General features: G+C 38.8%; 1 protein-coding gene across 1 annotated transcript in view; it reads left to right on the top strand.

Moving 5' to 3' along the window:
- The window catches only part of ift172 (intraflagellar transport 172), a 42,477-nt gene that overhangs the window by 26,470 nt on the left and 5,894 nt on the right, over positions 1-10,113 (top strand). The window contains 12 exon segments of the mRNA XM_032542893.1: positions 287-384; positions 712-847; positions 1,487-1,603; positions 2,846-2,988; positions 3,412-3,505; positions 4,113-4,177; positions 4,466-4,646; positions 4,859-4,968; positions 6,858-6,987; positions 8,691-8,789; positions 9,283-9,392; positions 9,538-9,601. Of these exon segments, the coding sequence (XP_032398784.1) occupies positions 287-384; positions 712-847; positions 1,487-1,603; positions 2,846-2,988; positions 3,412-3,505; positions 4,113-4,177; positions 4,466-4,646; positions 4,859-4,968; positions 6,858-6,987; positions 8,691-8,789; positions 9,283-9,392; positions 9,538-9,601 (1,347 nt within the window).

The raw sequence follows: 10,113 nt of genomic DNA, 5'->3' as shown, positions 1-10,113 counted from the left end.
CCCAAACTGCATTTCGTTGCCTTGTACCTGTACCTGTGTAATGACAATAAAGTTCAATCTAATCTAATCTAATCTAAAATAAATATGAACAGTATGCACTATTGTTGCAAATATAATAAATTTAAATTAAATGTTCCACTAATAAAGAACTTGTGACTAGGCTACAATGTATACAGTAGGTGTTTCATTTAATTTGGTGAACAACACTGAATAGATTATCTTTTTTTATGAAATTGGACTAGCTTTGAAACAGAGCAATTAAATAAAGCCATTTTTGTTCTTTCAGTTGGCGGTGGAGTGTATGACAGAGGAGGAGGTCATGGCTCTGTATCTCAGCAGAGCTCAGGAGCTGGAGAGAGATGGGAAATTCAAGGAGGCTGAGAGGTAAATGGAGATTTATTTATAATTTGTTGCATCATTGGCGGCTGGAAGCATGAAAAGGGAGTGAAGCTAAGCAACACGACAATGTTTGAGCTAATTACAGCGAGAAAAAAAATAATGAAAACCGTGTTTGGCTGTTACCAGGTGAAAATTTCAGAAACTGTTTTGAGCATCTGACCCAATTATGTCTTGACTTAAGTCTTTTGTCACTCACATTAGAAAAACAAAACCAGTTCACTTACTCTGTCTGTCTGTCTGTCTGTCTGTCTGTCTGTCTGTCTGTCTGTCTGTCTGTCTGTCTGTCTGTCTGTCTGTCTGTCTGTCTGTCAGGCTGTTTGCCACGGTAAAGCAGCCCGACCAGGCCATAACCATGTACAAGAAGAACCGGATGTTTGATGATGTTATTCGCCTGGTGGCCAAACATCACCCTGACCTGCTGACAGAGACCCACCTGCACCTGGCCAAGGTAAACCACAATAATGCAATCTTGATAGCAACAATTAAAAATTAAAAATACGAGAAAGTTTGTTGTGGCCAGTGCATGGTGTTTGCTCAATTTACTCACAAACTTTCTCATTTTGCAGCTAAACAGCACACTAAAATGTGTTTCTGAAATCATTTGAAGGGAGAAATAGGCAATGCAGTTAAGAATCTTAATTCTTATTTGATCAGTGCTGCCTAGTTTTACAGTTTGACTGCAGTTCACAAGCAGTGATTGACACTGCATTAGAGACTCCTCAGCTATGATTGTTTTTTCCCCTTATGACAGTAGGAGCACCAGTAGGAAGCAAATGCATATTTTATTCTATTTTTTTCAATTTTTTAACATATAATGTCAAGATATAGTGAATAATTGAGCAAATATGACAAAGTCACACACCCCCAGTTACATTCCACCACTGACCTTTTAGTTCTGTACAGTCGCTCTTAAACTTTATACAATTTATATCCAATAATGTTTCATCATTAAGTGTTTTTAATTTGCTTTTGTCGGCAGTTTTCCTTTTTGCTGACACAAACTAAAAAAAAAAGTACAACTGAAGGGACAGAAATTGATATTCTAAGTATGTTATGTTGATATGTACTCTGTACATGTTTCTTGTAGGAGTTGGAGGCTGAATCCAGGTTCTCAGAGGCAGAGTACCACTTCATTGAGGCTGAAGAGTGGAAAGCGGCTGTCCACATGTACCGAATCAACGATATGTGGGAGGATGCTTACAGGGTAGATACAGTCACATTTGCTTTGTTGGCTTGCAAGCTGTTAATCAAATTTGCATTGCATTTGCATAAATGTGTAGAGCTCTGTTGACCTGTCATTTTATATTTTGAACCCTAAAATCTCGTCCCACAGCAAATGTACTGTAGCAGTAGCCTTAATACATACTTTACTGAACTTCTATATCCAGCTTTGACTTGTTGGTGAAAGTTAAATAACACCATCGCTTAGGTGCTGGAATTGCTCCTGAGACTAGTTAAAGTAAGTAAATAAATTACATACAGATGAAATTGAGATTAGACACACAGTTTCAGTTCAAGAAGATTATTAAAGATTAAGGACACTAAGTAAATAATCTTCCGACGAACATCCAACTTTGATGCCCCCCCCCCGAGTGGAAGCATGAAAACAACAACAATGAGGCACACTGCACAGATCTATGTCACACTATGTCAACACTGTTCTCCAATCAAAGACTTATGCCACCAAAATAATTGAGAAGTTGCTAAAATTACATAAACACACGTAGTAGCTTGAATAAAGAACTTGAATTGAATTGATGAATACAAATGAAAGATATGAAATTTTGATATCGCTGTACTATATCGTTTTTTTTTGTCATTTTGCCAAATTATGAATCTAAATTTGATTTAACTTGTGTTATAAATATTTAACCTTTGTGGCGCTTCATTTTATTATAGTTTACTGGGTAACTTTTTACTTTGACCTAATATTAAACATTTAATAAATGGTGTATAAGCTATAACCTAGTTTATTATTAATGTGTGTAACCCCAACATATAACTTGTGGGTACCTATAATTGAAAGCTGCTGTAAAAACAGATTACAAATGACAATAAAGTATAACACAGATTCAATAATGTAAAATATGTACATTATGTCTACATAAATACTGCTAATTAATAAACACTTAAATGTTCTTATAGCTGCAGATAACACACTATAGTGTGTTATAAACCATTTATTGATATACAGCTTATGAATGCTAAACAGAAACAGGAGGTCTGATAGTAAATTGAGATTAGTCTTCATGGGCACAGACATTATTACAAGTGTTGACAGTGTTTATTGCCAATGCAGTTCAGGAGCACAGAGCAACTTTAGAGCGTCTATCGAATGTTTTCTCTGGGAATATCTGTGTGGGGAGAAAGTTAGGGAGCCACAGGACCCCTATAGCGATATATGTACAGGATACATTCACACACATATGTTATGTACTTGTTTCAGGTGGCTAAGAGCCACGGAGGTGCCGGTGCCCAGAAGCAGGTGGCCTACCTGTGGGCTCGGAGCCTGGGAGGAGAGGCGGCCGTCAAGCTGCTCAACAAGTTTGGCCTCCTGGAATACGCCATTGAGTTTGCTTCAAATAACTTGTGAGCTGCACCACAACACATCGACACATACAAACATACACTGTGATTCATTTTCATTTACTCACAGTCAAATGTGAGCGGTTTTAAATCTTTTTAAAAGATTGTATTAGTTTTACTGTGTGGCAGGGAAATCCCACATATGTAACCCCCACAAATGATTTGGATTTAAAAAAATGTCTGAGTCATGATAGTCAGCGTGTCCCAAAAAAAAGTGTGAACTGCTGTGAAAGTTTCTGAGTTAAATACAGTATATCTAGATGGAATTGTAGCCAATATGTGAAGCAGAATGTGTTCCTTCAGGATGTCCACCTGCTGGCTTTAATAAGCTCATACTAGTTACTTTTCAAGATGAATATTTATCCTACAGTCATTCATAGTATTGTGAAACCTGATTTATTTTCTTGCACTTTATTTACTCCCCAGCTCATTTGACTTTGCCTTTGATCTGGCTCGTCTTTCCTGTAAGGAAAAGATTCCTGAGATCCACCTCAAACATGCCATATACCTGGAAGATGAGGTAAACCTGTCACCGTCCTGCTGCACATAGCAACGCATCTGCTGTCTGAACCTTTTACACGATGGCATAGTTCTGTCCTTCATTCGTTTTGAAATTGCGGTCAGCATTTCCAAATAAGACCAAGCTCGTAAAAATGTGAATTTTCCTTTAGTGTGCAGACATTCTTAGATGTAAGGGTCTGCTTTTGTCAGACCTCTAAATTCCACATGACAGTTTTGTAACAATTTAACAAACAGTCCAACATAATTCTCTTATCAGTCTGGTAAATTTGATTGTTCACTAATAATCATTGTGCATTGCTCATACTCCCTGTCACTGAGAACGTTCTAGACTACATGACAATCAGAATCAGAAAAGGATTTTTTTGTCAAGACACCTGCAAGTTGCTTTGGTTCTTGGTGCATACATAAACTGTTTAACATTAAAAAATTAGTCTGTATCGAATAGTGCAGGATGTTCAAAAATGTTGAGGGATACGGAAATGTGATGTATAGAATTAGCAGAGGACAGGTATGTAGTCCAGAATGTAGGATCAAGAGTCAAAAGTACAACAACAATACAGTAGATAGTGCTGGTCCTGATATCCTGACTCTGTATTTCCTTCCAGGGTAAGTTTCCTGAGGCCGAGATTGAGTTCATCAAAGCAGGAAAACCCAAAGAAGCCGTGTTCATGTGGGTACATTTAGCTCCCTGGAGCTGATTAGGAGTTGTCAGAATTAGGGGTACATTTATATCTTCCTGCAGAAAGTGTTGGCATGTAATTAAGTACATTTACTTAAGTAAATTAGGGTACTTGTTTTTCCATTCTATGTAACTTAACCCTACATTTTCTGTGGGGAAATACTGTCACTTTGCATGTCCCATTCCTACACATGATTTTAACTTCCTTTTAAAAACTACTGTTTTTTTATATTGTTGTTTGACCGTCCGGTGTGTGTGTGTCTGTGTTAATATTTCCAGGTATGTCCACAATAAGGACTGGGCCAGTGCGCAGCGGGTGGCTGAGGGCCACGATCCAGAGAGTGTGTCTGAGGTCCTGGTCGGCCAAGCCAAGTTCTGCTTTGAACAGAAAGATTTCCAGAAGGCTGAAGCCTTCCTGCTACGAGCCCAGAGACCCGAACTCGCTGTCAAATATTACAAGGTAGCAAAACTAGCTTCAGAAAAAAAATAAGAAAAAGAGTTGCAAAATGTTGTAATAAAATATTTCTTTATTTTGCTGAAATTTGAAAGATATTTGTTTAAAACTACTGATCAACAATGCAGATTTTCGATTTTTAAATACAAATCATACACCTTAAACATCTCCTTTTTGGTCAGTTTTGCTTTAATGTATTCAATATTTGTGTTTGTCAGGATGCAGACATGTGGAGTGATGCCATGCGTATCTGTAAGGAATATCTCCCCAACAAGCTCTCCATGCTCCAAGAGGAGTACGAGATGGAGACCTCCAAGAAGGGAACCCAGTAAGATTAAAACCACAAAATTTAAGAAAGAAAATCCATTTCTTGTAATAGTCGTTTAAGGGCCGTCCACACCAAGAATGATAACAATAAACATAACGATGTGAGCATCCACGCTGCTGAGCGATAACGTTCTGCAAGCAGCGACGTCAAGCTCACGCTGCACACTGCAGCTTGTAATAATACATAATACAGCAGACATTGCTACGTACGATTACAGGAATGCCTGTAGTAATATCCTACGTATTTGTGAATTTGGCCACAACACTAATCTCACAGATTTTTAACAAAAAACATCCCAAAAGGCACCAAGTTACTCAGTTCACTCCAATATTTGTTTCAGGCAACATTAATGATAAAAAAGTACTAATATATGTAATATACAGAGCTGAAGGATCGTTGACGCACAAAGTGCTAACGTCACGCCACTGACCACCTGGGGGCAACAAATCTCTCCGCCGAGTCATCTTGTAAACTCAGATGGATTTTGATTGGCCGTCAGTGGTTTATCCTTCAACAAATCGCTCTTAAAGTGATCCCAACGAAATCGTGCTCCACTGTTTTGTCATAATAATCTTTAAAACTATACATGTATAGTTCCTGATATAGTTATCGTTCTTGGTGTGGACGACTCTTTATTCATTGTAGTCCAGAGAGCCTTAAAATGGTGATATAATTTATCTTTATTTGTTTTTTGTGCCCACATAACACAGCAATCTTGTTATAGATAATTTACTCAGAAATATAGATCAGAGGTTTGGTATTTGTGGGACATTGTTTTAAGAGTTTGGATTAGATCTTGTCAACCCGTTGTGTGATTAAGAAACCTCTTAAAAGCCAGAGGGACACCACAGAACCCACTATGAACATTTCACAGGCTCTCTCCATTCACCCACAAGTATAATCTATGCGCACAGAGTCAGTTTGATGCTTTATTAAAACACAGCTCATGTGTTATCCCAAATTGAAACTACCAACAAGGAATTGCTCATTAGCTGGCAGACCAGCAGCACTTTCCCTCTCTCTCTCTCTTATCCTCCTCCCATTGCTTCTCCCTCTTTAATGACTTGTGGGAGAAAAACATCAATAGTAACCCATGGAAACGAGCGAGGAAGCGAGGGTTAAAATGAGAAAACACTGAATTATTCCTGCAGAGTTTACAGCTCAGGCTTCAGATAAGTGCAGGGCTTCCTATTTTCTCATAGGCATCAGCAAATGATCGAATTTTAGTTTGAGACCTTTTCATATAATATAATTAAAACTAGACATAAGAAAGAGGGGAGAAATAAAAGGGTGAACTGGGGACATGATTTCCATGATGAAATTGTGTTGTGACCCAGCAAAAGCCATGTACTGTATTTGCAGCCCAACATAAGTGGAAAGAAATCACATTAACCCCTTTTGAAAAGACAGTGTTAAAAACTGGCATGTGGAACTTTTACATATAAATAAATGCCCGTTACATTCAAGCCTTTGCAGCTCAAACAAAGCTGATTTAAGCCTACCACCAACAGGGAAAGCACCTTATATTTCACTCTCTATTATACTAAAATTGTGTCGTCAGGTCAGGTTGTCAAACTGGAAAAAAGAGAGTAGGTTTATAGAGTAATCTTTGTTGATAATATGTTGGGCTTGTGTTAAGGTATCTTTCAGACATATTATACCTTTTTTGTAATTTATTTTTTATTTTTATAATTAAACAATAATTTGGTGGCCCCCCCCTGCCGTAACTCTGAGGACCCCCTAAGGGTCCCAAACCCCCTGTTGGAGATTGTTGCTGTAGTCTGTAAGTCAAAGCAAGATGATTTTGTTGTTGCTAATTAGCCCAGAGTCTGAAACTGAACCTCAAATGAAATCCATTGGTGACTCTGTGTGTGTGTTTGGTGTTTCAGGGGTGTGGAGGGTCTGCTGGAACAGGCCAAGGAGTGGGAGCAGTCAGGTGAACACTCCCGGGCCGTGGAGTGTTACCTGAAGGTGAAGGACGACTCCAACCTAGCCCTGATGGAGAAGTGCTGGATGAAGGTAAACGATAGCCTCCCTTCTTTATTGTCATACAGGGCTGAGGATTAATCACTGAGTACCTTCATTATCAGTTAATCGTTTAAGACCGGGGTTCTCAACCTCGTGGTCTAGGTAAGTCTGAGGGGTCGTCAAATAATTTACAGGACAAGATTTACAGTACAAGAAAACAGGTCAGACTGTCTAGTTACTCAACATGATGTCATGAGTTCAGGTAAACATCCATGCCGACTTTCCAAGTGCCAAGTGGCGTGTCATCTGTACGCATTTTGAGCTATCCACGTGTATGTCTACGCTGTATACAGCGGGTGTAAACATACACGCCACTTGCCATGTTATCGCGAGAAGAAAGCCATTGTTGAGTTTAGGAAACGTGACTGGGTTGGGTTTAAGAAAAGAAGAACCGGTTGGGTTTAGTAAAAAAAGAAACCGGCCTAAATTCACACGCCATTGCAAGTTAATGTAAGTCAAACAGCATTGATAAAGACGCTAAAAAGCGAGTATGCGTCATGATAACACGCCAATAATGGCATAGAAATTGGTGTGTCATACATACGCCATTTCATGAGCTCAGTCTGAGTTACTTGATCATTTTCTCTCCTCAGGCCATAAAAGATTATTAACAAATAAAAAAGAATCAAGTCATTTTCCAAGTAAAAATCCCAAAACGTTAGTAGAAAATCCATGTAAAACTCATACATCTTTTCATTTCATGAGATCAACTATAGACTATATTAATAGACAGCGCAAGTGTGACGTCACCCATTGGTTTGTGGAGATCTGCTATCCGTCGTTGAGTTTGCCGTTACGGGCGCAGCCGTCCTGGTTGCAGATTTTTGGCGAGAGGGAGGAGTGAGGGAGGAGCCCTTACACTCAACGTTACGATACACACTTTCCCTGGCAATCACATCATAGCCACACCCTAAAACACCCCCTGCTTTATCGCCGATTTTAATATCAATGTGACCATAATTTAAAAAATTAACATCGATCTGTGTTGCAGAAGACTCAAAACTAGCATCTGAGACCATAAACTCATTATGAAAATGTTTACTGAGGTAATAAATCAAGTGAGAAGCGGGTCACTTTCTCACAGACTCCTACAGAAACCTACGTCCTTATGCAACCGCACGTGTCGCCCTCTGCTGGAGTTAAGATAGAAAGCAGGGTTAAGGCACTTCGGCGGTTGCAGCACTTTGTTGAACCGGATGCTTTGTCCATTAATAGTAACAGTCAACGAGGAGAACACAGACTGGGCACTAAAACCACATTGACAGTGTCTACAACAGAAACAAAAAAGCAGTTTAATTTCACCAATTAGCTTCTTTCACATTCAATATCGTAGTGGATGGATGGTAGTGGTAGCCAACATAAGAAGAGGAAAGGTCACAATGGCAACAACATAAATAGATTTCCTTCCAGGGCTTCACAGTAATTATTGTGTGTTATTGATTGAAGGGCTATGGAGACCAGATCAGTTGAAATTTGAATGGTTTGGTCTTGTGGTGCTGCTGAAAAGAAAGGTCTCAGGGTCTCAGATCGATAGTTGGGAGTTTGATTAGCCACTGTGAGAAAAAGAAAGACAGTGTGTGTGCTCAGGTGAGAATTGAAAGTTATTCTGATTTGGTTAGAGGTAAGGGTCCAAGGGTTGACACAATCAATATGTGGCTTTGAAAGTGTGTTTTTATTTGTTGGTGTGTCTCCAGGCAGCAGAGTTGTCCATCAAGTTCCTCAGTGGTGATCGAGCGGTGGAGGTCATCCAGGTGGTCGGACCACGACTCACAAAGCTGAGGAAGTACAACGCTGTGGGTGCACACACACACACACACACACACACACACACACACACACACACACACATGCAATTACACACTTACACCAAGGTTTTCCCTACCATTATAAAGCATAGGTGCAGCACCCAAGCCGTTTTTGGCACCACCTAAGTCAAATCAATGTGAGCTTCAAAACCAACTAAATTATTTTTTTTGTAGTTGGTCCCCACCGGACTTATTTAGCAAGTTTTGTCTTCATCAGTTTTATTTATTTATTATCTGCTCTAGGTTTTCCAATGTTTGACACATATATGGTGATATTAATGTTACAAAATTATAGGAAATCACACTTTTTTTAAATTGAAAAAAAAACACACAATATCTTGGCGCAAAAGAAATCTACACCTTGTTTAAACCTGTTAAATAAAAAGAACCAAATGAGTATTTAACTTAATAACTTGGATGAGTCAGCTTCAGTTTTTAGTGTTTTTAATTTTCTCTTTTTTCTCCTGTTGTGTTGTTTAAGGCGGCTGAGCTCTACCTAAACATGAATCTCATCAAAGAGGCAATCAATGTCTTTATTGAGGGCGAAGAGTGGAACAAAGCCAAGAGAGTCGCCAAGGAGCTGGAGCCGAGGTTTAAAGACACATTCACAATCAGTGTGATACCACCTCACTTAAACATACTTATAACCTCTTAAAAGTATATGAAAATTCAGAATAACTGGAGTTACCTTGTAATGTCTTTGCCCTGTATGTCATTACTTCGATCTCTTTGGCAGGTACGAGGACTATGTGGACCAGAAATACAAAGAGCACCTTAAGAACCAAGGCAAAGTGGACTCTGTACGTATAATTACACACTAATGCCCACTGGATCTAACACATATGATCTTGATCTAATATATCTGAGTCTGATTAGGACAAAGTCCGCTATCAGCAGAATAGTAGAGCTCCTTTACTCACTCATCAAATTGCACAGGATTAAATCAATCAGAAATATGTATAAAAGAAACAGAGAAATGCATCTTTCACCCATTTCATCCCTGTAGTAAAATCCCATTTAAGGCTACCACAGAGCAAGAAGTGTGTTGTGTACATTTCATTGAGATTACTTTACAGAATTTCTGGTTGTTCAAGTCCTCACAAAGCAAATAATTCTGTTCATTTGGATCTGCCAGTGTGTAAAAGTTGTAAAGTCTACTTTGTACTTTAAACAAGCAAGATAGAAAAAGATAAGACAAAAAACTTGAGGACTTTAAATGGTCTATGGACTATCATGTTCTTGTTTATGAAACTGAAGAGCATTTGTGTGTGTGTGTGTGTGTGTGTGTGTGTGTGTGTGTGTGTGTGTGTGT

The sequence above is a fragment of the Etheostoma spectabile genome, chromosome 18 (genome assembly GCF_008692095.1).
Source record: "Etheostoma spectabile isolate EspeVRDwgs_2016 chromosome 18, UIUC_Espe_1.0, whole genome shotgun sequence".
Classification (NCBI taxonomy): domain Eukaryota; kingdom Metazoa; phylum Chordata; class Actinopteri; order Perciformes; family Percidae; genus Etheostoma; species Etheostoma spectabile.
This window is presented reverse-complemented; position numbering and strand designations above follow the sequence as displayed.